The 27,329-nt window shown below is 45.6% G+C and overlaps 1 protein-coding gene across 1 annotated transcript in view; it reads right to left on the bottom strand.

Annotated features, from left to right (window-relative positions):
- The window catches only part of abcd1 (ATP-binding cassette, sub-family D (ALD), member 1), a 44,628-nt gene that overhangs the window by 9,831 nt on the left and 7,468 nt on the right, over window positions 1–27,329 (bottom strand). The window contains exons 5-8 of the mRNA XM_055891072.1: window positions 19,927–20,107; window positions 13,328–13,470; window positions 12,219–12,390; window positions 7,053–7,147 (exon numbers count right to left, since the gene is read on the bottom strand). Of these exons, the coding sequence (XP_055747047.1) occupies window positions 7,053–7,147; window positions 12,219–12,390; window positions 13,328–13,470; window positions 19,927–20,107 (591 nt within the window). The remainder of the gene's footprint in view (window positions 1–7,052; window positions 7,148–12,218; window positions 12,391–13,327; window positions 13,471–19,926; window positions 20,108–27,329) is intronic.

Raw genomic sequence — 27,329 nt, 5'->3', positions numbered from 1 at the left:
CCCTCCGTTCTGATGCATTGGAGAGAGAGAGAGAGACCTCCGCCCTCCGTTCTGATGCATTGGAGAGAGAGAGAGAGACCTCCGCCCTCCGTTCTGATGCATTGGAGAGAGAGAGAGAGACCTCCGCCCTCCGTTCTGATGCATTGGAGAGAGAGAGAGAGACCTCCGCCCTCCGTTCTGATGCATTGGAGAGAGAGAGAGAGACCTCCGCCCTCCGTTCTGATGCATTGGAGAGAGAGAGAGAGACCTCCGCCCTCCGTTCTGATGCATTGGAGAGAGAGAGAGACCTCCGCCCTCCGTTCTGATGCATTGGAGAGAGAGAGAGAGAGAGAGAGAGAGAGAGAGAGAGAGAGAGAGAGAGAGAGAGAGAGAGAGAGAGAGAGAGAGAAAGACCTCCGCCCTCCGTTCTGATGCATTGGAGAGAGAGAGAGAGAGACCTCCGCCCTCCGTTCTGATGCATTGGAGAGAGAGAGAGAGAGACCTCCGCCCTCCGTTCCAATGCATTGGAGAGAGAGAGAGAGAGAGAGAGAGAGAGAGAGAGGCCTCCGCCCTCCGTTCCGATGCATTGGAGAGAGAGAGAGAGAGACCTCCGCCCTCCGTTCTGATGCATTGGAGAGAGAGAGAGAGAGAAAGACCTCCGCCCTCCGTTCTGATGCATTGGAGAGAGAGAGAGAGAGAAAGACCTCCGCCCTCCGTTCTGATGCATTGGAGAGAGAGAGAGAGAGACCTCTGCCCTCCGTTCTGATGCATTGGAGAGAGAGAGAGAGAGAGAGACCTCCGCCCTCCGTTCTGATGCATTGGAGAGAGAGAGAGAGGCCTCCGCCCTCCGTTCTGATGCATTGGAGAGAGAGAGAGAGAGAGAGAGAGAGAGGCCTCCGCCCTCCGTTCTGATGCATTGGAGAGAGAGAGAGAGAGAGAGAGAGAGAGGCCTCCGCCCTCCGTTCTGATGCATTGGAGAGAGAGAGAGAGACCTCTGCCCTCCGTTCTGATGCATTGGAGAGAGAGAGAGAGAGACCTCCGCCCTCCGTTCTGATGCATTGGAGAGAGAGAGAGAGAGAGAGAGACCTCCGCCCTCCGTTCTGATGCATTGGAGAGAGAGAGAGAGAGACCTCCGCCCTCCGTTCTGATGCATTGGAGAGAGAGAGAGAGAGAGAGAGACCTCCGCCCTCCGTTCTGATGCATTGGAGAGAGAGAGAGAGAGACCTCCGCCCTCCGTTCTGATGCATTGGAGAGAGAGAGAGAGAGAGAGAGACCTCCGCCCTCCGTTCTGATGCATTGGAGAGAGAGAGAGAGAGAGAGAGAGAGAGAGAGAGAGAAAGACCTCCGCCCTCCGTTCTGATGCATTGGAGAGAGAGAGAGAGAGAGAGAGAAAGACCTCCGCCCTCCGTTCTGATGCATTGGAGAGAGAGGCTGCTGTAGAATGGTGCCATTTTGCTCTTTAACCTCTACAGGGGCAGGATTTTATGCAGTCGTCTACAACACACCCAGGAGACGAGGCCACAACAACTCGCCAACAACCTGCGTAATACCTACATGTATTACAGTGTATATTATATAGGAGGAGACTAGCCAGGTAGCTAGTGGAGAGATGTCTCCTAGGACCTCTATATTATATAGGAGGAGACTAGCCAGGTAGCTAGTGGAGGGGATGTCTCCTAGGACCTCTATATTATATAGGAGGAGACTAGCCAGGTAGCTAGTGGAGGGGATGTCTCCTAGGACCTCTACACCCTATCCTCTATATAGTGCACTACTATAGCACCTTATAGTTATAGCTATAGTAGTGCACTATAGAGGATAGGGTGCTATAGTAGTGCACTATAGAGGATAGGGTGCTATAGTAGTGCACTATAGAGGATAGGGTGCTATAGTAGTGCACTATACAGAGGATAGGGTGCCGAAGTAGTGCACTATAGAGGATAGGGTGCCAAAGTAGTGCACTATATAGTGCACTACTTTGGCACCCTATCCTCTATAGTGCACTACTTTGGCACCCTATCCTCTATAGTGCACTACTTCGGCACCCTATCCTCTAGAGGATAGGGTGCTATAGTAGTGCACTATAGAGGATAGGGTGCCAAAGTAGTGCACTATAGAGGATAGGGTGCCAAAGTAGTGCACTATAGAGGATAGGGTGCCAAAGTAGTGCACTATAGAGGATAGGGTGCCAAAGTAGTGCACTATAGAGGATAGGGTGCCGAAGTAGTGCACTATAGAGGATAGGGTGCTATAGTAGTGCACTATAGAGGATAGGGTGCTATAGTAGTGCACTATAGAGGATAGGGTGCTATAGTAGTGCACTATAGAGGATAGGGTGCTATAGTAGTGCACTATAGAGGATAGGGTGCTATAGTAGTGCACTATACAGAGGATAGGGTGCCGAAGTAGTGCACTATAGAGGATAGGGTGCCAAAGTAGTGCACTATATAGTGCACTACTTTGGCACCCTATCCTCTATAGTGCACTACTTCGGCACCCTATCCTCTAGAGGATAGGGTGCTATAGTAGTGCACTATAGAGGATAGGGTGCCAAAGTAGTGCACTATAGAGGATAGGGTGCCAAAGTAGTGCACTATAGAGGATAGGGTGCCAAAGTAGTGCACTATAGAGGATAGGGTGCCAAAGTAGTGCACTATAGAGGATAGGGTGCCGAAGTAGTGCACTATAGAGGATAGGGTGCTATAGTAGTGCACTATAGAGGATAGGGTGCTATAGTAGTGCACTATAGAGGATAGGGTGCTATAGTAGTGCACTATAGAGGATAGGGTGCTATAGTAGTGCACTATAGAGGATAGGGTGCTATAGTAGTGCACTATAGAGGATAGGGTGCTATAGTAGTGCACTATTGCGGATAGGGTGCTATAGTAGTGCACTATAGAGGATAGGGTGTCAAAGTAGTGCACTATACAGAGGATAGGGTGCTATAGTAGTGCACTATAGAGGATAGGGTGTCAAAGTAGTGCACTATACAGAGGATAGGGTGCTATAGTAGTGCACTATAGAGGATAGGGTGCTATAGTAGTGCACTATACAGAGGATAGGGTGCCAAAGTAGTGCACTATAGAGGATAGGGTGCCAAAGTAGTGCACTATACAGAGGATAGGGTGCCAAAGTAGTGCACTATAGAGGATAGGGTGCCAAAGTAGTGCACTATAGAGGATAGGGTGCCAAAGTAGTGCACTATAGAGGATAGGGTGCCAAAGTAGTGCACTATAGAGGATAGGGTGCTATAGTAGTGCACTATAGAGGATAGGGTGCTATAGTAGTGCACTATAGAGGATAGGGTGCTCTTTGGGACTTTTTTAAAGCAGGTGGCTAAGGATCTAAGAATTACGTTGCTCAAGAACTGAAATATGTGACTGTTCAGCACAATGATCCCATGTGGTTTAGACTAACAAGCTGACCCCAGGTGCTCTCAGTCAGGGTTGCAACAGTTCCAGAGGGGGTAGAACACAGTGTTCAGGCTTCTTTCTCTGGGCGAGGTGTTACAAAATGGCCCCCCCATCTTCCCTTCGTAGTGTACTACGTTTAAACTAGAGCCCTATGGGTACTGGTTAAAAGCAGTGCACTATATAGGGAGGGAATAAGGTGACATTTGGTAGTGACCCTAAAAGTTTGTAATGCAGCTGCTGTTGTCACTGTGTCAGACAAGAAGTCAGGCAAGGACACAGAGAACTGGGGGCAGCAGCCCTATCTAGAACAGGATATGTCCAGACTACATATCTACTCTTCACGATAACATCTGTGCTCGTTTCCTTGGGAGTTTAAAACTTTTTGATCGTCGTTAGGATAGTATGTGTCTAACTAAATGCCAGTCAAAAGTTTGCACACGCCTACTCATTCAAGGGTATTTATTTGCACAATTTTCTACATTGTAGAATAATAGTGAAGACATCAACACTATGAAATAACACATATGGAATCATGAAGTAACCCCCATAAAAAGTTCCTGCTGGTATATTTTTTTACATGTGAGATTCTTCAAAGTAGCCACCCTTGGCCTCGATGACAGCTTTGCACACTCTTGTATAACAAATAAAGAAAACTCCTTGAGTAGGTGTGTCTTTGACTGGTACTGTAGGTCTATAATGTCTTTATGCCGTGTCTAAGTTGTTATGGCTGAAACATAATGGTAAGATAATGACCAAATGATGTATATGTTTAACGTAATGGTAAGATAATGACCAAATGATGTATATGTTTAACGTAATGGTAAGATAATGACCAAATGATGTATATGTTTAAGGTAATGGTAAGATAATGACCAAATGATATATATGTTTACGGTAATGGTAAGATAATGACTAAATGATGTATATGTTTAAGGTAATGGTAAGATAATGACTAAAAAATATTCCACCCTGAAACCATATAATTGTATGAAATATATTAGAATCATAAAGCTATAATCTGATGGTGTGTTTAGTTTTAGTTGGAATTAGACCTTTTGTTTCTTTTTAGTACGTAAGCAGAGTGCAAGTGTGAAACAAATGATAAGAGGAGCTATCGACAGACAAGTTGTACTACTGTGTCCCTTACAGTACATTGTCTCCACCCAGGGAGGGGAGAAACTGTTAGGCTGGCAGAAGGTTATGAAACATGGTTGCAGATTAAACAATGCATCTGTCACGATCGTCGTAGTGAGGAGACCAAGGCGCAGCGTGAGAGAAATACATATTTTATTATGAAGACGTAGCAACGAACAAAATAACAAACAGACGACCGTGAAGCTATTCAAACAAAATAGTGCTGCCACTAAACACTACACATAGACAATTACCCACAATAGACTAATGCCTATGGCTGCCTTAAATATGGCTCCCAATCAGAGACAATGAATGACAGCTGTCTCTGAGAACCATTCAGGCAACCATAGACATACCTAGACACCTACACTCAAACCCATATACTCTACCAAAACCCCCCTATACCATACAACCACCCAAGACGAGACAAATACAGACAAACATCCCCCCTGTCACACCCTGACCTAACCAAAAGATTACAGAAAACAAAGATAACTAAAGGCCAGGGCGTGATAGTCGGTGTTTTTCCACCGCACAGATACTGTCTGAGCAAGGCGTAGTTTAAGATTTGAACTTGTTTGTGTGTATTATAAAAGACTGGGTTTGTATAATGGACTGGAGAACGTTCTCGTGAATAAACATTCTGACTCTTGGGACTCTTGCTTGTTTCATTCAACCAGAATCTTACAAACTCTGGGTTGCAGACTGAGTAGTTTAATATTGAAGTTCGGTTTAAGAACAAAAATTCTCGTAACAGCTAAATAGCATATATTTTTATGATGTGAAGAGTTGGGCTTTGTTTGTTATTTGTTGGTCGGTCTGTTTAGCCCCCACTTCGCTAAATTCCCCTTGTCATCCGTGTTCCGTTTCCCCTGCATCAGGTTCCCGCTAGGCTGCCGTTCCCGCTAGGCTGCCGTTCCCGCTAGGCTGTCTGATCAGTCTTCTGCCATACTAGTGGATCGACACAATCAACGCAGCTGGTAATCCCGTGGTAGTGGGCACATTGTCAAAATCAAAACCCAACCTTGGTTTTGACGGACTTTGTTTTAGACGAGAATGACTGAACAGAATTATCCTAGTTACATTATGTAGTCCATTTAGCCACTAGAATAAAATGTGACAATCAAGATGCAAAATAGGACGTTTTTAAAAGGACTAGATTAGGTTTAGGTACAGTTGCTCTATAAAATATTTTATTAATCAAATGTTTATAATAATATTATAATACCGATCACATTACACATTTAGTAACGACAGGATGCCTTTGAAAGTTAAAACTTGTATGACAGATTTTATCGATAGGAGTGGGGAAAAAGGACGTCGCCGACGATAAGTAACCAAACAAAGACGTCGCCGACGATAAGTAACCAAACAAAGACGTCGCCGACGATAAGAAACCAAACAAAGACGTCGCCGACGATAAGTAACCAAACAAAGACGTCGCCGACGATAAGTAACCAAACAAAGACGTCGCCGACGATAAGAAACCAAACAAAGACGTCGCCGACGATAAGTAACCAAACAAAGACGTCGCCGACGATAAGAAACCAAACAAAGACGTCGCCGACGATAAGTAACCAAACAAAGACGTCGCCGACGATAAGTAACCAAACAAAGACGTCGCCGACGATAAGAAACCAAACAAAGACGTCGCCGACGATAAGTAACCAAACAAAGACGTCGCCGACGATAAGAAACCAAACAAAGACGTCGCCGACGATAAGTAACCAAACAAAGACGTCGCCGACGATAAGAAACCAAACAAAGACGTCGCCGACGATAAGTAACCAAACAAAGACGTCGCCGACGATAAGAAACCAAACAAAGACGTCGCCGACGATAAGTAACCAAACAAAGACGTCGCCGACGATAAGTAACCAAACAAAGACGTCGCCGACGATAAGTAACCAAACAAAGACGTCGCCGACGATAAGAAACCAAACAAAGACGTCGCCGACGATAAGAAACCAAACAAAGACGTCGCCGACGATAAGTAACCAAACAAAGACGTCGCCGACGATAAGTAACCAAACAAAGACGTCACCGACGATAAGAAACCAAACAAAGACGTCGCCGACGATAAGAAACCAAACAAAGACGTCACCGACGATAAGAAACCAAACAAAGACGTCGCCGACGATAAGTAACCAAACAAAGACGTCGCCGACGATAAGTAACCAAACAAAGACGTCGCCGACGATAAGTAACCAAACAAAGACGTCACCGACGATAAGTAATAAAATAAAAGACATCACTTCTAAAATACTATTTTATATCTTGCAAATTCAGTAGGATAACTTTAGATTTATTTTTGCAGAAAATTAAAAATGTGGCACTGCCTCGCCTGGCTTGATGTTTCAGTATCGTCTCAATGAAGAATTCTGCGTTCGACCAATATCCACCGTCGTAGTCCGGATAAAGCCCGAGCTGGAATGTGAAGCTGACTGACGCCGGTTAGTTTTAGAAAACCCAGAGCAGATCTAGTGTGCCAAGTTGTGTTGATGGAGCCGAGGTGTCTGGTGTTACCTTGATGTTGAGGCTGGACACGACAACGTCTCCTGTCGGTGTGATGATGGGAAGGTTCTCACAGCTGATGCCCTTCTCCACGTCTATCACCTGACCTGCACACACACAATGGGACAGTTCAGGACCCAGAATACACGCACACCAAAAATCACACAGTACCAGTATCCCCATTTCTAGTAATAACATTGTAATAAGCAGCTGCAACACCACCCTGCCTGCAACACCCTGCCTGCAACACCACCCTGCCTGCTGCAACACCCACCCTGCCTGCTGCAACACCCAGCCTGCAGCTGCAACAGCCAGCCTGCAGCTGCAACAGCCAGCCTGCAGCTGCAACACCCAGCCTGCAGCAACACCCAGCCTGCAGCAACACCCAGCCTGCTGCAACAATACCCTGCCTGCAACAATACCCTGCCTGCAACAATACCCTGCCTGCAGCAATACCCTGCCTGCAGCAACACCCAGCCTGCTGCAACACCCAGTCTGCTGCAACACCCAGTCTGTTGCAAAAATACCCAGCCTGTTGCAACAATACCCTGCCTGCTGCAACAATACCCTGCCTGCTGCAACAATACCCTGCCTGCTGCAACAATACCCAGCCTGCTGCAACAATACCCAGCCTGCTGCAACAATACCCAGCCTGCTGCAACAATACCCAGCCTGCAGCAACAATACCCTGCCTGCAGCAACAATACCCTGCCTGCAGCAACAATACCCTGCCTGCTGCAACACCCAGCCTGCTGCAACAATACCCAGCCTGCTGCAACAATACCCAGCCTGCTGCAACAATACCCAGCCTGCTGCAACAATACCCAGCCTGCTGCAACAATACCCTGCCTGCTGCAACAATACCCTGCCTGCAGCAACAACACCCAGCCTGCTGCAACAATACCCAGCCTGCTGCAACAATACCCAGCCTGCTGCAACAATACCCAGCCTGCTGCAACAATACCCAGCCTGCTGCAACAATACCCAGCCTGCTGCAACAATACCCTGCCTGCAGCAACAATACCCAGCCCGCTGCAACAACACCCAGCCCGCTGCAACAACACCCTGGGGGGTTCTCCAGATATGGTAAGACCAGTCACGTGGGGTTCTCCAGATATGGTAAGACCAGTCACGTGGGGTTCTCCAGATATGGTAAGACCAGTCACGGGGGTTCTCCAGATATGGTAAGACCAGTCACGGGGGTTCTCCAGATATGGTAAGACCAGTCACGGGGGTTCTCCAGATATGGTAAGACCAGTCACGTGGGGTTCTCCAGATATGGTAAGACCAGTCACGTGGGTTCTCCAGATATGGTAAGACCAGTCACGTGGGGTTCTCCAGATATGGTAAGACCAGTCACGTGGGGTTCTCCAGATATGGTAAGACCAGTCACGTGGGGTTCTCCAGATATGGTAAGACCAGTCACGTGGGGTTCTCCAGATATGGTAAGACCAGTCACGGGGGTTCTCCAGATATGGTAAGACCAGTCACGGGGGTTCTCCAGATATGGTAAGACCAGTCACGGGGGTTCTCCAGATATGGTAAGACCAGTCACGTGGGGTTCCCCAGATATGGTAAGACCAGTCACGTGGGGTTCTCCAGATATGGTAAGACCAGTCACGGGGGTTCCCCAGATATGGTAAGACCAGTCACGGGGGTTCCCCAGATATGGTAAGACCAGTCACGTGGGGTTCTCCAGATATGGTAAGATGGCTGTTTTACTAATGTTCCACTAGTAGTTTACAATTTTGTTATTTAATGACCCTGTTCTGGCTCCCCGACCAGCCGCTTCTACAAAAACCGTCCCGTGGCTGATTCTAGTAACAGGGGGTTTCTATTATCATAGTGGGCTAGGAGCCCATCTGCAGCTCTTTATAGGCATCCTGGTGAGTGTCCAGCTCCAGGGAGCTACCTGGCCCAGTAGGTGATGCAAAGGGCTCCAACACTGTCTCTTTATCAGTTAGGAAGCAGCTGTGTTAAGTTGAGACGTAACAAAAACCACTGACGGTCAGACTTGTCCCGGGGAGGTGGTGTCTCCTTAATGTCCTTTACCTTATTCTGGGTCGGTCGCACGCCCTCCTTGTCAACGTAGAGCCCCAGGAACTCAACACTGGGTGATGAACTTCTCTGAGGTCGCGGCCCTGCTTTCACAAAGCGCCTCAGCACTTTCCTCTGCTGAGAGTTATGCTCTTCCGGCGTCCGGCTAGTAATCACTGTCATCTATCCAGATACGGCTGGACCCCTTTGTGATGGCCGCTAGCAAGGTTCATGTAGCTTTGAAATATGGCCACTGCTGTGGACACTCCAAACTGGAGCCTTGTTGCCCTCAAAAGCCCCCTGTGCGTGTGTTGGTCAGGGCATCTCCTGTGTCTCCATCAAAAGTTAGCTGCTGATTGGCTCGTGTCGTGTCCAGCTTTGCAACATACTCTAGCTATACAGTGGGGCAAAAAAGTATTTAGTCAGCCACCAATTGTGCAAGTTCTCCCACTTAAAAAGATGAGAGAGGCCTGTAATTTTCATCATAGGTACACTTCAACTATGACAGACAAAATTAGGGGAAAAAATCCAGAAAATCACATTGTAGGATTTTTTTATGAATTTATTTGCAAAAAATTGTGGAAAATAAGTATTTGGTCAATAACAAAAGTTTCTCAATACTTTGTTATATACCCTTTGTTGGCAATGACAGAGGTCAAACGTTTTCTGTAAGTCTTCACAAGGTTTTCACACACTGTTGCTGGTATTTTGGCCCATTCCTCCATGCAGATCTCCTCTAGAGCAGTGATGTTTTGGGGCTGTTGCTGGGCAACACGGACTTTCAACTCCCTCCAAAGATTTTCTATAGGGTTGAGATCTGGAGACTGGCTAGGCCACTCCAGGACCTTGAAATGCTTCTTACGAAGCCACTCCTAGGTTGCCCGGGCGGTGTACTGCAACAATACCCAGCCTGCTGCAACAATACCCAGCCTGCAGCAACACCCAGCCTGCTGCAGCACCACCCTGCCTGCAGCACCAACACCCTGCCTGCAGCACCAACACCCTGCCTGCAGCAACAACACCCTGCCTGCAGCAACAACACCCTGCCTGCAGCAACAACACCCTGCCTGCAGCAACAACACCCTGCCTGCAGCAACAACACCCTGCCTGCAGCAACAACACCCTGCCTGCAGCAACAACACCCTGCCTGCAGCAACAACACCCTGCCTGCAGCAGCAACACCCTGCCTGCTGCAGCAACACCCTGCCTGCTGCAGCAACACCCTGCCTGCTGCAGCAACACCCTGCCTGCTGCAGCAACACCCTGCCTGCTGCAGCAACACCCTGCCTGCTGCAGCAACACCCTGCCTGCTGCAGCAACACCCTGCCTGCTGCAGCAACACCCAGCCTGCAGCAACACCCTGCCTGCTGCAGCAACACCCAGCCTGCTGCAGCAACACCCAGCCTGCAGCAACACCCTGCCTGCAGCAACACCCTGCCTGCAGCAACACCCAGCCTGCAGCAACACCCTGCCTGCAGCAACACCCAGCCTGCAGCAACACCCAGCCTGCAGCAACACCCAGCCTGCAGCAACACCCAGCCTGCAGCAACACCCAGCCTGCAGCAACACCCTGCCTGCAGCAACATTTGATGACCGACCCCAAAGAGAAGAGTCAGGTGAACAATCACAGAAGACCCAAAGGTTCAGTGCTTGTGAAACGTCTGTGTAATAACAATACATAGTATTTATTGGTATCTTGTCATTTTGATCAATGAAAATGTAATGAATTGAATGGCATTTCTGGATGTACAATAGAAATGTACCGATTTTTTAATCTGTCGGGGGGGAAAAAAAATGGTCCCCGCTATAAAAAAGTTTAAATAACATGTTTCCATCAAGTTATACCGAGAGAAAAAATTATTCATAAAAAAAGACAGCTGTGATGGAACCAGGAAGTTCCAGTACAATTTTATAAAATCCGACCGATAATTTGTTCGTTCAACATAGTGGGATCTTTGTGTCGGTGAAGTGACGAGATCCTGAGGCCCATTGTTGTATAATTAATCTACTGTCATCACCAAGTTTCAGCATGATAATACACAGCCCCATGTCGCAAGGATCTGTACACAATTCCTGGAAGCTGAAAATGTCCCAGTTCTTCCATGGCCTGCATACCCACCAGACATGTCACCCATTGAGCATGTTTGGGATGCCCTGGATCGACATGTACGACAGTGTGTTCCAATTCCCACCAATATCCAGCAACTTCACACAGCCATTGAAGAGGAGTGGGACAACATTCCAACAGGCCACAATCAACATCCTGATCAACTATGTGAAGGAGATGTGTCGCACTGTATGAAGCAAATGGTGGTCACACCAGATACTGACTGGTTCTGATCCATGCCCCTCCCTTGTTTTAAGGTTTCTGTGACCAACAGATGCATATCTGTATTCCCAGTTGTGATACCCATAGATTGGGGTCTAATTAATTTATTTCAATTGATCGATTTCCTTATATGAACTTGAACTATTTTTGTTCAGTATAACCATCATATAGAAGTAAACTTGGGAGTCACACGACGATATGGTGTCTGGTCCTCCCACTTCGACTCAGGAAACCATGCAGTTTATCAGGCTACAGATGAAATAACTTTTGGTTTAAGTCCACAGTGATTTTGATGCTCCTTTACAATAAATATCCAGGGTCTTATTCTGGAGACATGATGATCGATGCCCGACTGCCATTTGACCGATAAAAATATTATCCATTATGATCTGATGTAGACGAGCCTACCCGCACAGCCTCCTCACGCTGTATCTACGAGCTGTTGGCTAGCGCGCACGTGCCAAGACCTGAGTAGGCACATTTGCTCTTTAACAGTTTGTTGAAAAGGTGATGGAAACACATGGAACTTTACATTTTTATTTGGGTACATGAACACTTTAGTGAAAAATTCCGCCTAACTAGTGTCTTTGAAAAATGTTAAGAAACTAATAAATAGTTTCTCCATAAAATTGTATTTTTTTAATTCTTTCTCAAAAACATTTGTATATTGTCCCATACAATAATCTGTCATCTGAATTTTCTAAAAACTAAAATAACGTACAAAAAACAAATACAACCGTAGTCCGACTTTGAATAACACCGGTTAACAAAATAGCCTAGTGATTGGTTGAATTCCTTGTCAGTCAGTTTACCTCGTATCATGATTGGTCCCTCCACCCTCATGCCGTGCTGCACCAGCTGTGTTCCGCCCCCCGTCTGCTCCTCTACTTCCCCCGCAGAGCGACGGAACACGCCCGCACGCACGTCCTCGAACACAGTGAACATCTCGTGCACACGGGCTGTGTACCCAGCCAGCTCAGTCACCTGGACCGGGTCAAAGGTTATCCAGTAAATCAGGGCAGGTGGTAGCAGAGTTTATTAAAGGGTTTATTATACATTTAAATCCACGATAGAGCAGTGGTTTTTCCCCAAAAGACTCACTAGTTGTTGGTCTACTTCATCATGGTTCAAAATGAAAGGAAATTAAACATCAGTCCCAAATGGAACACTTGACCCCTTGTAACTATTCCCCAGGTTGTTGCTGTAAATGAGAATGTGTTCAGTCAACTGACCTGATAAAAAAGAGTCTAAAAAAATTAAATAAACGAGTCAAAAAGGTAACTGTAAAAGGAACGGGGTGACATTTGGGACGTAATCAATACATTTGAGGTCCAGAGCCTCGTCTCCTTGATGGGGTTCATGATTCTCTTGACAGTGAGGGGTTAGGGTCTAGGGGTTATTAGGAGTTAGGGGTCGTTTCTATAGCCTCACCTCCTTGTAAGAGCTCATGATCCTCTTGACAGTGAGGGGTTAGGGTCTAGGGGTTAACCTCTTGACAGTGAGGGGTTAGGGTCTAGGGGTTAACCTCTTGACAGTGAGGGGTTAGGGTCTAGGGGTTATTAGGAGGTAGGGGTTGTTTCTATAGCCTCACCTCCTTGTAAGAGCTCATGATCCTCTTGACAGTGAGGGGTTAGGGTCTAGGGGTTATTAGGAGGTAGGGGTCATTTCTATAGCCTCACCTTGTAAGAGCTCATGATCCTCTTGACAGTGAGGGGTTAGGGTCTAGGGGTTATTAGGAGGTAGGGGTCATTTCTATAGCCTCACCTTGTAAGAGCTCATGATCCTCTTGACAGTGAGGGGTTAGGGTCTAGGGGTTAACCTCTTGACAGTGAGGGGTTAGGGTCTAGGGGTTAACCTTTTGACAGTGAGGGGTTAGGGTCTAGGGGTTATTAGGAGGTAGGGGTTGTTTCTATAGCCTCACCTCCTTGTAAGAGCTCATGATCCTCTCGACGGCGTCGGCGGCGGAGTTGAGGAGGTTCCTAGCGGTGGAGAAGGCCTGAGCCCTCTCACTCACTAGGTCCTCCTCTTTCAAATTCATGGCCAACTGCTTCACATCCTCCGAGTCTGAAAGCATACAGAAGATACATAAGCACTTCATAGCCCATACATAAGCACTTCATAGCCCATACATAAGCACTTCATAGCCCATACATAAACACATTTGTAAGCCTGCTCCTTCTCCGTTGGGGACACAGTCAACGGCTTCACAGCCTCAGTCCGATAGATCATCACTGTTTATCCAAAGTCCAGAGGACGTCAGAGCCCGTTTCATATGTGGGGGGGGGGGGGGGGGTGCCCATATATCCAGAAGCTGTAGGTTTAGTACTGTAATCTATCATTACAGTAAACAGAGGAGACACAGTGGGGAAAAATAGTATTTAGTCAGCCACCAATTGTGCAAGTTCTCCCACTTAAAAAGATGAGGCCTGTAATTTTCATCATAGGTACACTTCGACTATGAAAGACAAAATCTGAAAAACAATTCCAGAAAATCACATTGTAGGATTTTTAATGAATTTATTTGCAAATTATGGTGGAAAATAAGTATTTGGTCACCTATAAACAAGCAAGATTTCTGGCTCTCACAGACCTGTAACTTCTTCTTTAACTTCTTGAGAATACAGGGGGTGCTGTTTTCGCATTAGCATAATTTCCTCTACAGATTAAACTGCCTCTTATTCAATTATTGCTGTTACTATATGCATATAATTAATACCATTGGATAGAAAACAAGCTATGGTTTCTAAAACCGTTTCAATTTTGTCTCTGAGTGAAACATAAGTCATTTGACAGCACTTTCCCTGAGCAAGAAGAAGATTGCAAGATGTGTATGCTCGCTTCAACGCTCTGCCTATATATGGTCACGCCACCTATGACCCGAAACACACTTCATTCGTCTTCCTCTGGGTGTCATGAAGACGTCAGAGGAGAAATTTTTTGTTTATCTTGTACTGACGTGAAATAAGACCTATTTCTTTAGCGTGACCAACAACTTCCGGTTTTCTGAAACGCGCGTTTTAGAGGTGCAATTGTCTTTTGTTATGCTGACGTTACGGATGAAAACTATCTCCGTCTCGAAGTTTGTTTGATACATGTGACCATATCATCTTAATGTATGTTTTTTCAATATAGTTTAATCAGATTATTTGAATTTTTTCGGGAGTTTTGCCGTGTTCCGTTCTGTGAGTTTTTTAACTTTGGACAGAACCGTGCTAGTCGACCAGTACCTATGCTAAATGAAGAGGGAAAGTTGCCATTGTGAATGGATTGAACGACTCATCAGGACTAAGGACACCTTTATCAACATTCTGATGAAAGATCAGCAATAGTAAGACCCAATTTACGATGTTATTTCATATATCTGTCGTGCATGTGAACTGGTCGGGCGCGCCCAGCTGGTTCTGGCTGGCGTGGCTATGCTAATTTAGCGCTACATTTTGTTTTCGCTATAAAACATTTAATAAATCTGAAATATTGTTTGGATTCACCAGATGTTGGGCTTTCAATATCTGTACGCTGTGTATTTTTTCTGAAATGTTTTAAGACAAGTAATTAGTTATATGACGTTGGTCTCTGTAATTGTTCTGGCTGCATCAGCACTATATCAGATTGCAGCTGCAATGTAGAACTGTGATTTATACCTGAAAAATGCACATTTAAAAAAAAAAAACTATGCTATACCATAAATATGTTATCAGACTGTCATCTTATGAATTTGTTTCTTAGTTAGTGGCTATATATATTTTCATTTAGTCGAATTAGTGATATCTACTGACGCAGGAAAAAACTGTTGGAGTAAAAAAATGGTGTCTTTTGCTAACGTGTTTAGCTAATAGATTTACATAGTGTCTTCCCTGTAAAACATTTTAAAAATCTGAAATGGTGGCTTTATTCACAAGATCTGTGTCTTTCATTGGGTGTCTTGGACTTGTGATTTAATTATATTTAGATGCTACTATTTAATTGTGACGCTATGCTAGCGATGCTAATCAGTGTGGGGGGGGGGGGGTGGGGGGTGCTCCCGAATCCGGGTTAGGTACTCGGTAGAGGTTGAGGCTCCTCTGTCCTCCACTCGTTACCTGTATTAATGGCACCTGTTTGAACTTGTTATCAGTATAAAAGACACCTGTCCACAACCTCAAACAGTCACACTCCAAACTCCACTATGGCCAAGACCAAAGAGCTGTCAAAGGACACCAGAAACAAAATTGTAGACCTGCACGAGGCTGGGTGGACTGAATCTGCAATAGGTAAGCAGCTTGGTTTGAAGAAATCAACTGTGGGAGCAATTATTAGGAAATGAGAGACATACAAGACCACTGATAATCTCCCTCGATCTGGGGCTCCACGCAAGATCTCACCCCGTGGGGTCAAAATGATCACAAGAACGGTGAGCAAAAATCCCAGAACCACGCGGGGGGACCAAGTGAATGACCTGCAGAGAGCTGGGACCAAAGTAACAAAGCCTACCCTCAGTAACACACTACGCCGCCAGGGACTCAAATCCTGCAGTGCGAGACGTGTCCCCCTGCTTAAGCCAGTACATGTACAGGCCTGTCTGAAGTTTGCTAGAGAGCATTTGGATGATCCAGAAGAAGATTGGGAGAATGTCATATGGTCAGATGAAACCAAAATAGAACTTTTTGGTAAAAACTCAACTCGTCGTGTTGAGGACAAAGAATGCTGAGTTGCATCCAAAGAACACCATACCTACTGTGAAGCATGGGGGTGGAAACATCATGCTTTGGGGCTGTTTTTCTGCAAAGGGACCAGGACGACTGATCCGTGTAAAGGACAGAATGAATGGGGTCATGTATCGTGAGATTGAGTGAAAACCTCCTTCCATCAGCAAGGGCATTGAAGATGAAACGTGGCTGGGTCTTTCAGCATGACAATGATCCCAAACACACCGCCCGGGCAACGAAGGAGTGGCTTCGTAAGAAGCATTTCAAGGTCCTGGAGTGGCCTAGCCAGTCTCCAGATCTCAACCCTATAGAAAATCTTTGGAGGGAGTTGAAAGTCCGTGTTGCCCAGCAACAGCCCCAAAACATCACTGCTCTAGAGATCTGCATGGAGGAATGGGCCAAAATACCAGCAACAGTGTGTGAAAACCTTGTGAAGACTTACAGAAAACGTTTGACCTCTGTCATTGCCAACAAAGGGTATATAACAAAGTATTGAGATAAACTTTTGTTATTGACCAAATACTTATTTTCCACAATATTTTGCAAATAAATTCATTAAAAATCCTACAATGTGATTTTCTGGATTTTTTTTTCTCAATTTGTCTGTCATAGTTGAAGTGTACCTATGATGAAAATTACAGGCCTCTCATCTTTTTAAGTGGGAGAACTTGCACAATTGGTGGCTGACAAAATACTTTTTTGCCCCACTGTATAGCTAGAGTATGTTGCAAAGCTGGACACGACACGAGCCAAATCAGCAGCTAACTTTTGATGGAGACACAGGAGATGCCCTGACCAACACACGCACAGGGGGCTTTTGAGGGCAACAAGGCTCCAGTTTGGAGTGTCCACAGCAGTGGCCATATTTCAAAGCTACATGAACCTTGCTAGCGGCCATCACAAAGGGGTCCAGCCGTATCTGGATAGATGACAGTGATTACTAGCCGGACGCCGGAAGAGCATAACTCTCAGCAGAGGAAAGTGCTGAGGCGCTTTGTGAAAGCAGGGCCGCGACCTCAGAGAAGTTCATCACCCAGTGTTGAGTTCCTGGGGCTCTACGTTGACAAGGAGGGCGTGCGACCGACCCAGAATAAGGTAAAGGACATTAAGGAGACACCACCTCCCCGGGACAAGTCTGACCGTCAGTGGTTTTTGTTACGTCTCAACTTAACACAGCTGCTTCCTAACTGATAAAGAGACAGTGTTGGAGCCCTTGCATCACCTACTGGGCCAGGTAGCACCCTGGAGCTGGACACTCACGAGGATGCCTATAAAGAGCTGCAGATGGGCTTTCTATAGGCTAGGCCAGGCCTACTCCTAGCCCACTATGATAACAGAAACCCCCTGTTACTAGATTCAGCCACGGGACGGTTTTTGTAGAAGCGGCAGGTCGGGGAGCCAGAACAGGGTCATTAAATAACAAAATTGTAAACTACTAGTGGAACATTAGTAAAACCACCATCTTACCATATCTGGGGAACCCCCGTGACTGGTCTTACCATATCTGGGGAACCCCCGTGACTGGTCTTACCATATCTGGGGAACCCCCGTGACTGGTCTTACCATATCTGGGGAACCCCCGTGACTGGTCTTACCATATCTGGGGAACCCCCGTGACTGGTCTTACCATATCTGGGGAACCCCCGTGACTGGTCTTACCATATCTGGGGAACCCCCGTGACTGGTCTTACCATATCTGGGGAACCCCCGTGACTGGTCTTACCATATCTGGGGAACCCCCGTGACTGGTCTTACCATATCTGGGGAACCCCCGTGACTGGTCTTACCATATCTGGAGAACCCCCGTGACTGGTCTTACCATATCTGGAGAACCCCCGTGACTGGTCTTACCATATCTGGAGAACCCCCGTGACTGGTCTTACCATATCTGGAGAACCCCCGTGACTGGTCTTACCATATCTGGAGAACCCCCGTGACTGGTCTTACCATATCTGGAGAACCCCCGTGACTGGTCTTACCATATCTGGAGAACCCCCGTGACTGGTCTTACCATATCTGGAGAACCCCCGTGACTGGTCTTACCATATCTGGAGAACCCCCGTGACTGGTCTTACCATATCTGGAGAACCCCCGTGACTGGTCTTACCATATCTGGAGAACCCCCGTGACTGGTCTTACCATATCTGGAGAACCCCCGTGACTGGTCTTACCATATCTGGAGAACCCCCGTGACTGGTCTTACCATATCTGGAGAACCCCCGTGACTGGTCTTACCATATCTGGAGAACCCCCGTGACTGGTCTTACCATATCTGGAGAACCCCCGTGACTGGTCTTACCATATCTGGAGAACCCCCGTGACTGGTCTTACCATATCTGGAGAACCCCCGTGACTGGTCTTACCATATCTGGAGAACCCCCGTGACTGGTCTTACCATATCTGGAGAACCCCCGTGACTGGTCTTACCATATCTGGAGAACCCCCGTGACTGGTCTTACCATATCTGGAGAACCCCCGTGACTGGTCTTACCATATCTGGAGAACCCCCGTGACTGGTCTTACCATATCTGGAGAACCCCCGTGACTGGTCTTACCATATCTGGAGAACCCCCGTGACTGGTCTTACCATATCTGGAGAACCCCCGTGACTGGTCTTACCATATCTGGAGAACCCCCGTGACTGGTCTTACCATATCTGGAGAACCCCCGTGACTGGTCTTACCATATCTGGAGAACCCCCGTGACTGGTCTTACCATATCTGGAGAACCCCCGTGACTGGTCTTACCATATCTGGAGAACCCCCGTGACTGGTCTTACCATATCTGGAGAACCCCCGTGACTGGTCTTACCATATCTGGAGAACCCCCGTGACTGGTCTTACCATATCTGGAGAACCCCCGTGACTGGTCTTACCATATCTGGAGAACCCCCGTGACTGGTCTTACCATATCTGGAGAACCCCCGTGACTGGTCTTACCATATCTGGAGAACCCCCGTGACTGGTCTTACCATATCTGGAGAACCCCCGTGACTGGTCTTACCATATCTGGAGAACCCCCGTGACTGGTCTTACCATATCTGGAGAACCCCCGTGACTGGTCTTACCATATCTGGAGAACCCCCGTGACTGGTCTTACCATATCTGGAGAACCCCCGTGACTGGTCTTACCATATCTGGAGAACCCCCGTGACTGGTCTTACCATATCTGGAGAACCCCCGTGACTGGTCTTACCATATCTGGAGAACCCCCGTGACTGGTCTTACCATATCTGGAGAACCCCCGTGACTGGTCTTACCATATCTGGAGAACCCCCGTGACTGGTCTTACCATATCTGGAGAACCCCCGTGACTGGTCTTACCATATCTGGAGAACCCCCGTGACTGGTCTTACCATATCTGGAGAACCCCCGTGACTGGTCTTACCATATCTGGAGAACCCCCGTGACTGGTCTTACCATATCTGGAGAACCCCCGTGACTGGTCTTACCATATCTGGAGAACCCCCGTGACTGGTCTTACCATATCTGGAGAACCCCCGTGACTGGTCTTACCATATCTGGAGAACCCCCGTGACTGGTCTTACCATATCTGGAGAACCCCCGTGACTGGTCTTACCATATCTGGAGAACCCCCGTGACTGGTCTTACCATATCTGGAGAACCCCCGTGACTGGTCTTACCATATCTGGAGAACCCCCGTGACTGGTCTTACCATATCTGGAGAACCCCCGTGACTGGTCTTACCATATCTGGAGAACCCCCGTGACTGGTCTTACCATATCTGGAGAACCCCCGTGACTGGTCTTACCATATCTGGAGAACCCACGTGACTGGTCTTACCATATCTGGAGAACCCACGTGACTGGTCTTACCATATCTGGAGTACCCTGTAGCGGTGATGATTGGTACAGCCACCATGACGAGTCCCGAAGCACTCCACAGGTATTTCATCAGGAACTGCTCTAGCATCACGTACCACAGACGCTTAAACAGGATCAGGTTGATCTGGGACGACAAGGAGCGGTAGGACCGCTGCAGCTGGGACATCTCCACCTAGTGGCAGGAGGACATTATATTCACATATAATATCATAGAAATAAGGCCTACATAATAATAATAATATTGTAAATTACCAGACACTTCCATCCCAAGCGACTTACAGCTCAACGAGTGAGTGCATAATCTTTAGAACGGTATCAGATCCCTGAGGGAATTGAACCCACAACTAGTGTTCGGTAATACAGTCACCGCAACAGCCCACCAGCGATCACCAGTCATGTAGGCAGTCAAATTCCACGTGAACGTTTAGGTCACGGTAATTAGGCTTCTTCAAGCTCTGATGCCGCTGATGGTCATTACTAGCCTAACCAAACTTGCGACCGGCCTGGTACTCAGGGCTCTATTGTCCCGCTTACCACTGACATCAATGCAAAAGTATTCTAAAATCTAATCAAACACTTCATGAGATCCCGTTGGGCAACATTAAGGCTATGCAATTGAGAGAGAAAACAGAGTGATGGCCTCTAATAAAAAGAGAATCTGCTTTCTATAGGCTAGGTCTACTATATTTATCAGCTTTCTATTGGCTAGGTCTACTATATTTATCAGCTTTCTATTGGCTAGGTCTACTATATTTATCAGCTTTCTATTGGCTAGGTCTACTATATTTATCAGCTTTCTATTGGCTAGGTCTACTATATTTATTTATCAGCTTTCTATAGGCTAGGTCTACTATATTCATCAGCTTTCTATAGGCTAGGTCTACTATATTTATCAGCTTTCTATTGGCTAGGTCTACTATATTTATGCATCCGCTTTCTATAGGCTAGGTCTACTATATTTATTTATCAGCTTTCTATAGGCTAGGTCTACTATATTTATCAGCTTTCTATAGGCTAGGTCTACTATATTTATCAGCTTTCTATTGGCTAGGTCTACTATATTTTTTTATCAGCTTTCTATAGGCTAGGTCTACTATATTTATTTATCAGCTTTCTATAGGCTAGGTCTACTATATTTATTTATCAGCTTTCTATAGGCTAGGTCTACTATATTTATCAGCTTTCTATTGGCTAGGTCTACTATATTTATTTATCAGCTTTCTATTGGCTAGGTCTGCTATATTTATTTATCAGCTTTCTATAGGCTAGGTCTACTATATTTATTTATCAGCTTTCTATTGGCTAGGTCTACTATATTTATTTATCAGCTTTCTATTGGCTAGGTCTACTATATTTATTTATCAGCTTTCTATAGGCTAGGTCTACTACACTGCTCAAAAAAATAAAGGGAACACTTAAACAACACAATGTAACTCCAAGTCAATCACACTTCTGTGATATCAAACTGTCCACTTAGGAAGCAACACTGATTGTCAATAAATTTCACATGCGGTTGTGCAAATGGAATAGACAAAAGGTGGAAATTATAGGCAATTAGCAAGACACCCCCCAAAACAGGAGTGATTCTGCAGGTGGTGACCACAGACCACTTCTCAGTTCCTATACTTCCTGGCTGATGTTTTGGTCACTTTTGAATGCTGGCGGTGCTCTCACTCTAGTGGTAGCATGAGACGGAGTCTACAACCCACACAAGTGGCTCAGGTAGTGCAGTTCATCCAGGATGGCACATCAATGCGAACTGTGGCAAAAAGGTTTGCTGTGTCTGTCAGCGTAGTGTCCAGAGCATGCAGGCTCTACCAGGAGACAGGCCAGTACATCAGGAGACGTGGAGGAGGCCGTAGGAGGGCAACAACCCAGCAGCAGGACCGGTACCTCCGCCTTAGTGCAAGGAGGTGCACTGCCAGAGCCCTGCAAAATGACCTCCAGCAGGCCACAAATGTGCATGTGTCAGCATATGGTCTCACAAGGGGTTTGAGGATCTCATCTCGGTACCTAATGGCAGTCAGGCTACCTCTGGCGAGCACATGGAGGGCTGTGCAGCCCCACAAAGAAATGCCACCCCACACCATGACTGACCCATCGCCAAACCGGTCATGCTGGAGGATGTTGCAGGCAGCAGAACGTTCTCCACGGCGTCTCCAGACTCTGTCACGTCTGTCACATGTGCTCATGTGCTCAGTGTGAACCTGCTTTCATCTTTGAAGAGCACAGGGCGCCAGTGGCGAATTTTCCAATCTCGGTGTTCTCTGGCAAATGCCAAACGTCCTGCACGGTGTTGGGCTGTAAGCACAACCCCCACCTGTGGACGTCGGGCCCTCATACCACCCTCATGGAGTCTGTTTCTGACCGTTTGAGCAGACACATGCACATTTGTGGCCTGCTGGAGGTCATTTTGCAGGGCTCTGGCAGTGCACCTCCTTGCACTAAGGCGGAGGTACCGGTCCTGCTGCTGGGTTGTTGCCCTCCTACGGCCTCCTCCACATCTCCTGATGTACTGGCCTGTCTCCTGGTAGCGCCTGCATGCTCTGGACACTACGCTGACAGACACAGCAAACTTTTTTGCCACAGTTCGCATTGATGTGCCATCCTGGATGAACTGCACTACCTGAGCCACTTGTGTGGGTTGTAGACTCCGTCTCATGCTACCACTAGAGTGAGAGCACCGCCAGCATTCAAAAGTGACCAAAACATCAGCCAGGAAGCATAGGAACTGAGAAGTGGTCTGTGGTCACCACCTGCAGAATCACTCCTGTTTTGGGGGGTGTCTTGCTAATTGCCTATAATTTCCACCTTTTGTCTATTCCATTTGCACAACAGCATGTGAAATATATTGACAATCAGTGTTGCTTCCTAAGTGGACAGTTTGATTTCACAGAAGTGTGATTGACTTGGAGTTACATTGTGTTGTTTAAGTGTTCCCTTTATTTTTTTGAGCAGTGTATATTTATTTATCAGCTTTCTATTGGCTAGGTCTACTATATTTATTTATCAGCTTTCTATTGGCTAGGTCTACTATATTTATTTATCAGCTTTCTATAGGCTAGGTCTACTATATTTATTCATCAGCTTTCTATAGGCTAGGTCTACTATATTTATTCATCAGCTTTCTATAGGCTAGGTCTACTATATTTATTTATCAGCTTTCTATAGGCTAGGTCTACTATATTTATTTATCAGCTTTCTATAGGCTAGGTCTACTATATTTATCAGCTTTCTATAGGCTAGGTCTACTATATTTATCAGCTTTCTATAGGCTAGGTCTACTATATGTATCAGCTTTCTATAGACTAGGCCTACTATATTTATTTATCAACTTTGTTAATAAAGCACATTGCTTTACAACAGGAGTATAGCCTGCCTGGCTGGCATGAAAATAAACCACGAGGGAAAAACATCCTCCATTCGCTATTCAAATGCATAGATGACATGTAGTTTTTCCTGCTGACCCTGTTGCGATACAGGTGACATGATAATGGGTCCATTCAAAATCATTTAGTACATGTAAAGACAAGATCAAATCAAGAATAGTCTGATGGGTGACAATATTAGCCTATCATTGGTCAATTATATATTATCACTTGTGACTGATGCCCAGCATAAGAAAACAATGCCTTTTTTCCCCCCTAAACATAGTTGCACACCCCATGCCTAGCCCATAGGCCTATTTGTTATAAATAAGGTTTGTATATCACAACTAAAGTTGAAAAATAACTTAAAATTAAGCACATTAATCCACTTTACAAGGGGTGTATAGAGCCTAAGTGGCGTACGCAGCGAGTGAGTTTCCAGTTTGGAGAGGATGCTTTTTAAAATGTTGAAAATTAACTTTCTAATAAAAGCATTTTATTTATTTAACCTGGAAGGGCTCATTGACATTTGAAATGGCTTTTTCCAAGAGCGTCCTGGCCAAGATAGACAGCACCAAGTCAATTCAGCATTTCAGTTCAGTCATATACAGCAGAGTAATTCATTAACATTACCATTCAGATTTAGCCTTCCAAAACGGTCTAGGGTCATTCATGTTATCAGTGGTAACAGACATAAAATGTTCAGCCTTGGACTTCCTGAGAAGAAAAGAACACTTGTTTTGTAACGGCCTAAAAACAACCCAATCAACATCAGAACATGATTTCCTTGCTTTAGCCCAGGCTAGATTACGGTGGTGAATAATACTAGACAGCTCAGAAGAAAACCATGGATTATCCCTCCCTTTAACTCTGAACCTGTGGAATGGGGCATGTCTGTTTACTATTTGGAGAAGCACATCAAGAATAAACTCAATCTTCAATATATATTTTTTAATTATCAAGAAAGCCTGCTTATTAAAACTCTTCAAATTTCTCTTACGAATAAAACGTGGGTTTGTCTTTGAAACCTTAGTATTTCTAACAGCAACAACAGCACAATGGTCACTTAAATCATTACAAAAAACACCAACCGCAGAATATTTGTGTGGAACATTTGTCAATATCAAATCAAATCAGGGTAGATTTCTCTGGACATTTGAGATTTTGGGGGCGAGTGGGTGCGTTAATCAACTGGATAAGATTCATAGAATTATAAAACACTTTGAAATCATCAGACACCGGCTTTAACCAACACCAGTTGAGATGTTGACCAATCAAGATATTTTCACTGTAAAGAAGTTTAGACAGAAGGTTCATCAGAGAACAACATCACCGAGAGCAGAGGTGGGGATCTATAACAGCCAATCACAGATACAGGGAGCAGAGGGGGGTCTATAACAGCCAATCACAGATACAGGGAGCAGAGGTGGGGATCTATAACAGCCAATCACAGATACAGAGAGCAGAGGTGGGGATCTATAACAGCCAATCACAGATACAGAGAGCAGAGGTGGGGATCTATAACAGCCAATCACAGATACAGAGAGCAGAGGTGGGGATCTATAACAGCCAATCACAGATACAGAGAGCAGAGGTGGGGATCTATAACAGCCAATCACAGTTATAGAGAGCAGAGGGGGATCTATAACAGCCAATCACAGATACAGAGAGCAGAGGGGGATCTATAACAGCCAATCACAGTTATAGAGAGACCCTTTGAAACCTCAAGATTCAAAGCAAGAAATTCCAACTGTTTACAAATAGTTTCAGACTTTGCCACACTGACAAGGAATTTAGTCTTTACAATTATAGCCACACCCCCCCACCTTAACTCGATCAGTGTGATAAACATTGTATCCATTTATAAAACTATCCTTATCAGGAACAGACTTGCTGAGCCAGGTTTCAGAAAACACAACTACATCGGCATCTATTGGTGTAGCTCAAATCCTTACTCCATTTTTAGACAACAGGCTGCGTACATTTAAAAATGAAAAATACCAAACACAAGATCTAGATTTAAAATCAGAGATGGGTTTGGAGACCTATCAGGGCCAGGTTCCACATGACCTGATATAAACAATAGAAGGATAACTAGGCACCTCTGTTTAATAACCCTGCATGGCTTCTCTTTAAAGAGACCTACTGCAAGTATATTCTACAAGTGGGTTTCCAGACAATAATAAAAAAGAAAGTAATTTGCAGTCACTTTGGATAATGGTGTTTTCCAGCTAATGGCACATTCGCGCTTATAGCCTACTGCAGTGTGCACAAGGCTACGCTTATAATGTGAAGAAATAGCTTAAATAGTTTATCAACATTTTAAGCTAAACGTTCTCGATGTGTTGCGTCAGCCACATTGCGTAAAAAGTTTGATGCTAGTAATTTGGGATCTCTCTCATCCCACAACTGTCCCAGACTATGTTTGGAATATGTATCTCTCACACAGAATAGGTCAACCTTTGTACTACGGAGGATAGTAGATTTACATCGGATAGTGCTTTTGCTATTCGTTTGGCCTACTCATCTTGTTGGCTGATAAAAAGTAAAAAAAATGTGGACAGTTGTCCCAATATGCACTTTGGAATTGGATAAGGACACGTGCAGTTGCGTCTCCGTTGTGTCGGTCTTTATTGTAGGCTGTGTGACACACCCGATCACGTGATGGAGCGCGCCGCACTCAGGGAGAAGCGCACAACGGCCACTGGCCGCAAAATACATGTTTGGTTTTTTAGGGTGCATTATGGGGATGCCGCCGTGAAATTCTAGGCATTATAAAGTGCTTGTCAAATTGTGAATGAGAGACTGATGAAGTGTGTACAGCCTGCGCAAAAAAAAAAAAAAGTAGACCTCATGCCTTACAAGTTACTTTTTTCAAATCATCATTAGAGTCGCATCACGCAGCCTTACAATGTATTAAACATCAACACGTATAGCCCAACGTCTGTAGAACAACTAAAGTTACATTAGTAACTCTACATTAAGCATATAGGAGGACCTGTTTCTTTTCTAACCGCTCAACACAGGATAGCATGTACACACTCCCTCAAATCATTAGGAGAAAATATCCTTTATTTTCTATTCGGCTTTATTCAATTGTATTCTTCACACTATAAAATAATCCCATGTAATTCTCAGCAAATCTTCTCTGCTAAGTGAACTAGTGTAGCCTACAGCCAACATTGTATAGCCAGATCAGGACCTAACATAAGGGCAACTCAGAGTATGCTATTCTGTTCTTCTGAAATACACTACATTTTCTTCATATCATGTTTCTTTAGACCTGTCTAAAACAATGAATGGATTTATTGTAAAGGTGTAGGCTATATTACATGGATTTATTAGACATTTAAAAAATGTAGATGTTCCAAAGGTCTGCATCAGTGTGGAAGCCAGGAGATGCTAAATGTGTTTGTTAATTAACGGTCAATTAACGGTGAGACCCGACAGTTATTTGCTTGACAATCACCGGCTAATTTCCTGACCTCCACAGCCCTACCCACAACCTTGGCTTTGCTAGCGCCACACTCTTAACGGAGGTGGCAGCTAGCCTAACGGTTAGAGCGACGGGCTACTAACCAAAAAGGTAGCTGGTTTTAAAATCCCCGAGTCGACAAGGTGAACAAATCTGCCGACGTGCCCTTGAGCAAGGCACTTAACCCTAATAGCTCCTGTAAGTCGCTCTAGATAACCGCGTCTGCAAAAATTACTACAACATAACGTAATGCGTCACACTAGACCATTTGAAATGGGGTTGATGTCGGGCTTGGGTAAGAGTTAGCATTACAAAACCAACCCAGCTCCACACTAGAGAGTGTTGAAACAGAGGGGTGTAAAAACAAGCAGCATTTCACTGGTTTGATCCCCAGGTTCAGGTCGCAGGCTGGACAAGCCAAACGGCTCTGGTCCATTTGGGACTAAGCCATAGTCTCTGGACAGATTGGCCAACAGGAGATTAGGTTCTCTATTTGGTCACATGACAGGCCTAACCGCCCGCAGACTCCTGGCCTAACCGCCCGCTGACTC

This window comes from Salvelinus fontinalis, chromosome 31, assembly GCF_029448725.1.
Source record: "Salvelinus fontinalis isolate EN_2023a chromosome 31, ASM2944872v1, whole genome shotgun sequence".
Taxonomy (NCBI): domain Eukaryota; kingdom Metazoa; phylum Chordata; class Actinopteri; order Salmoniformes; family Salmonidae; genus Salvelinus; species Salvelinus fontinalis.
Note: the sequence above shows the minus strand (reverse complement) of the source record. Positions and strands in the feature narration are given on the sequence as shown.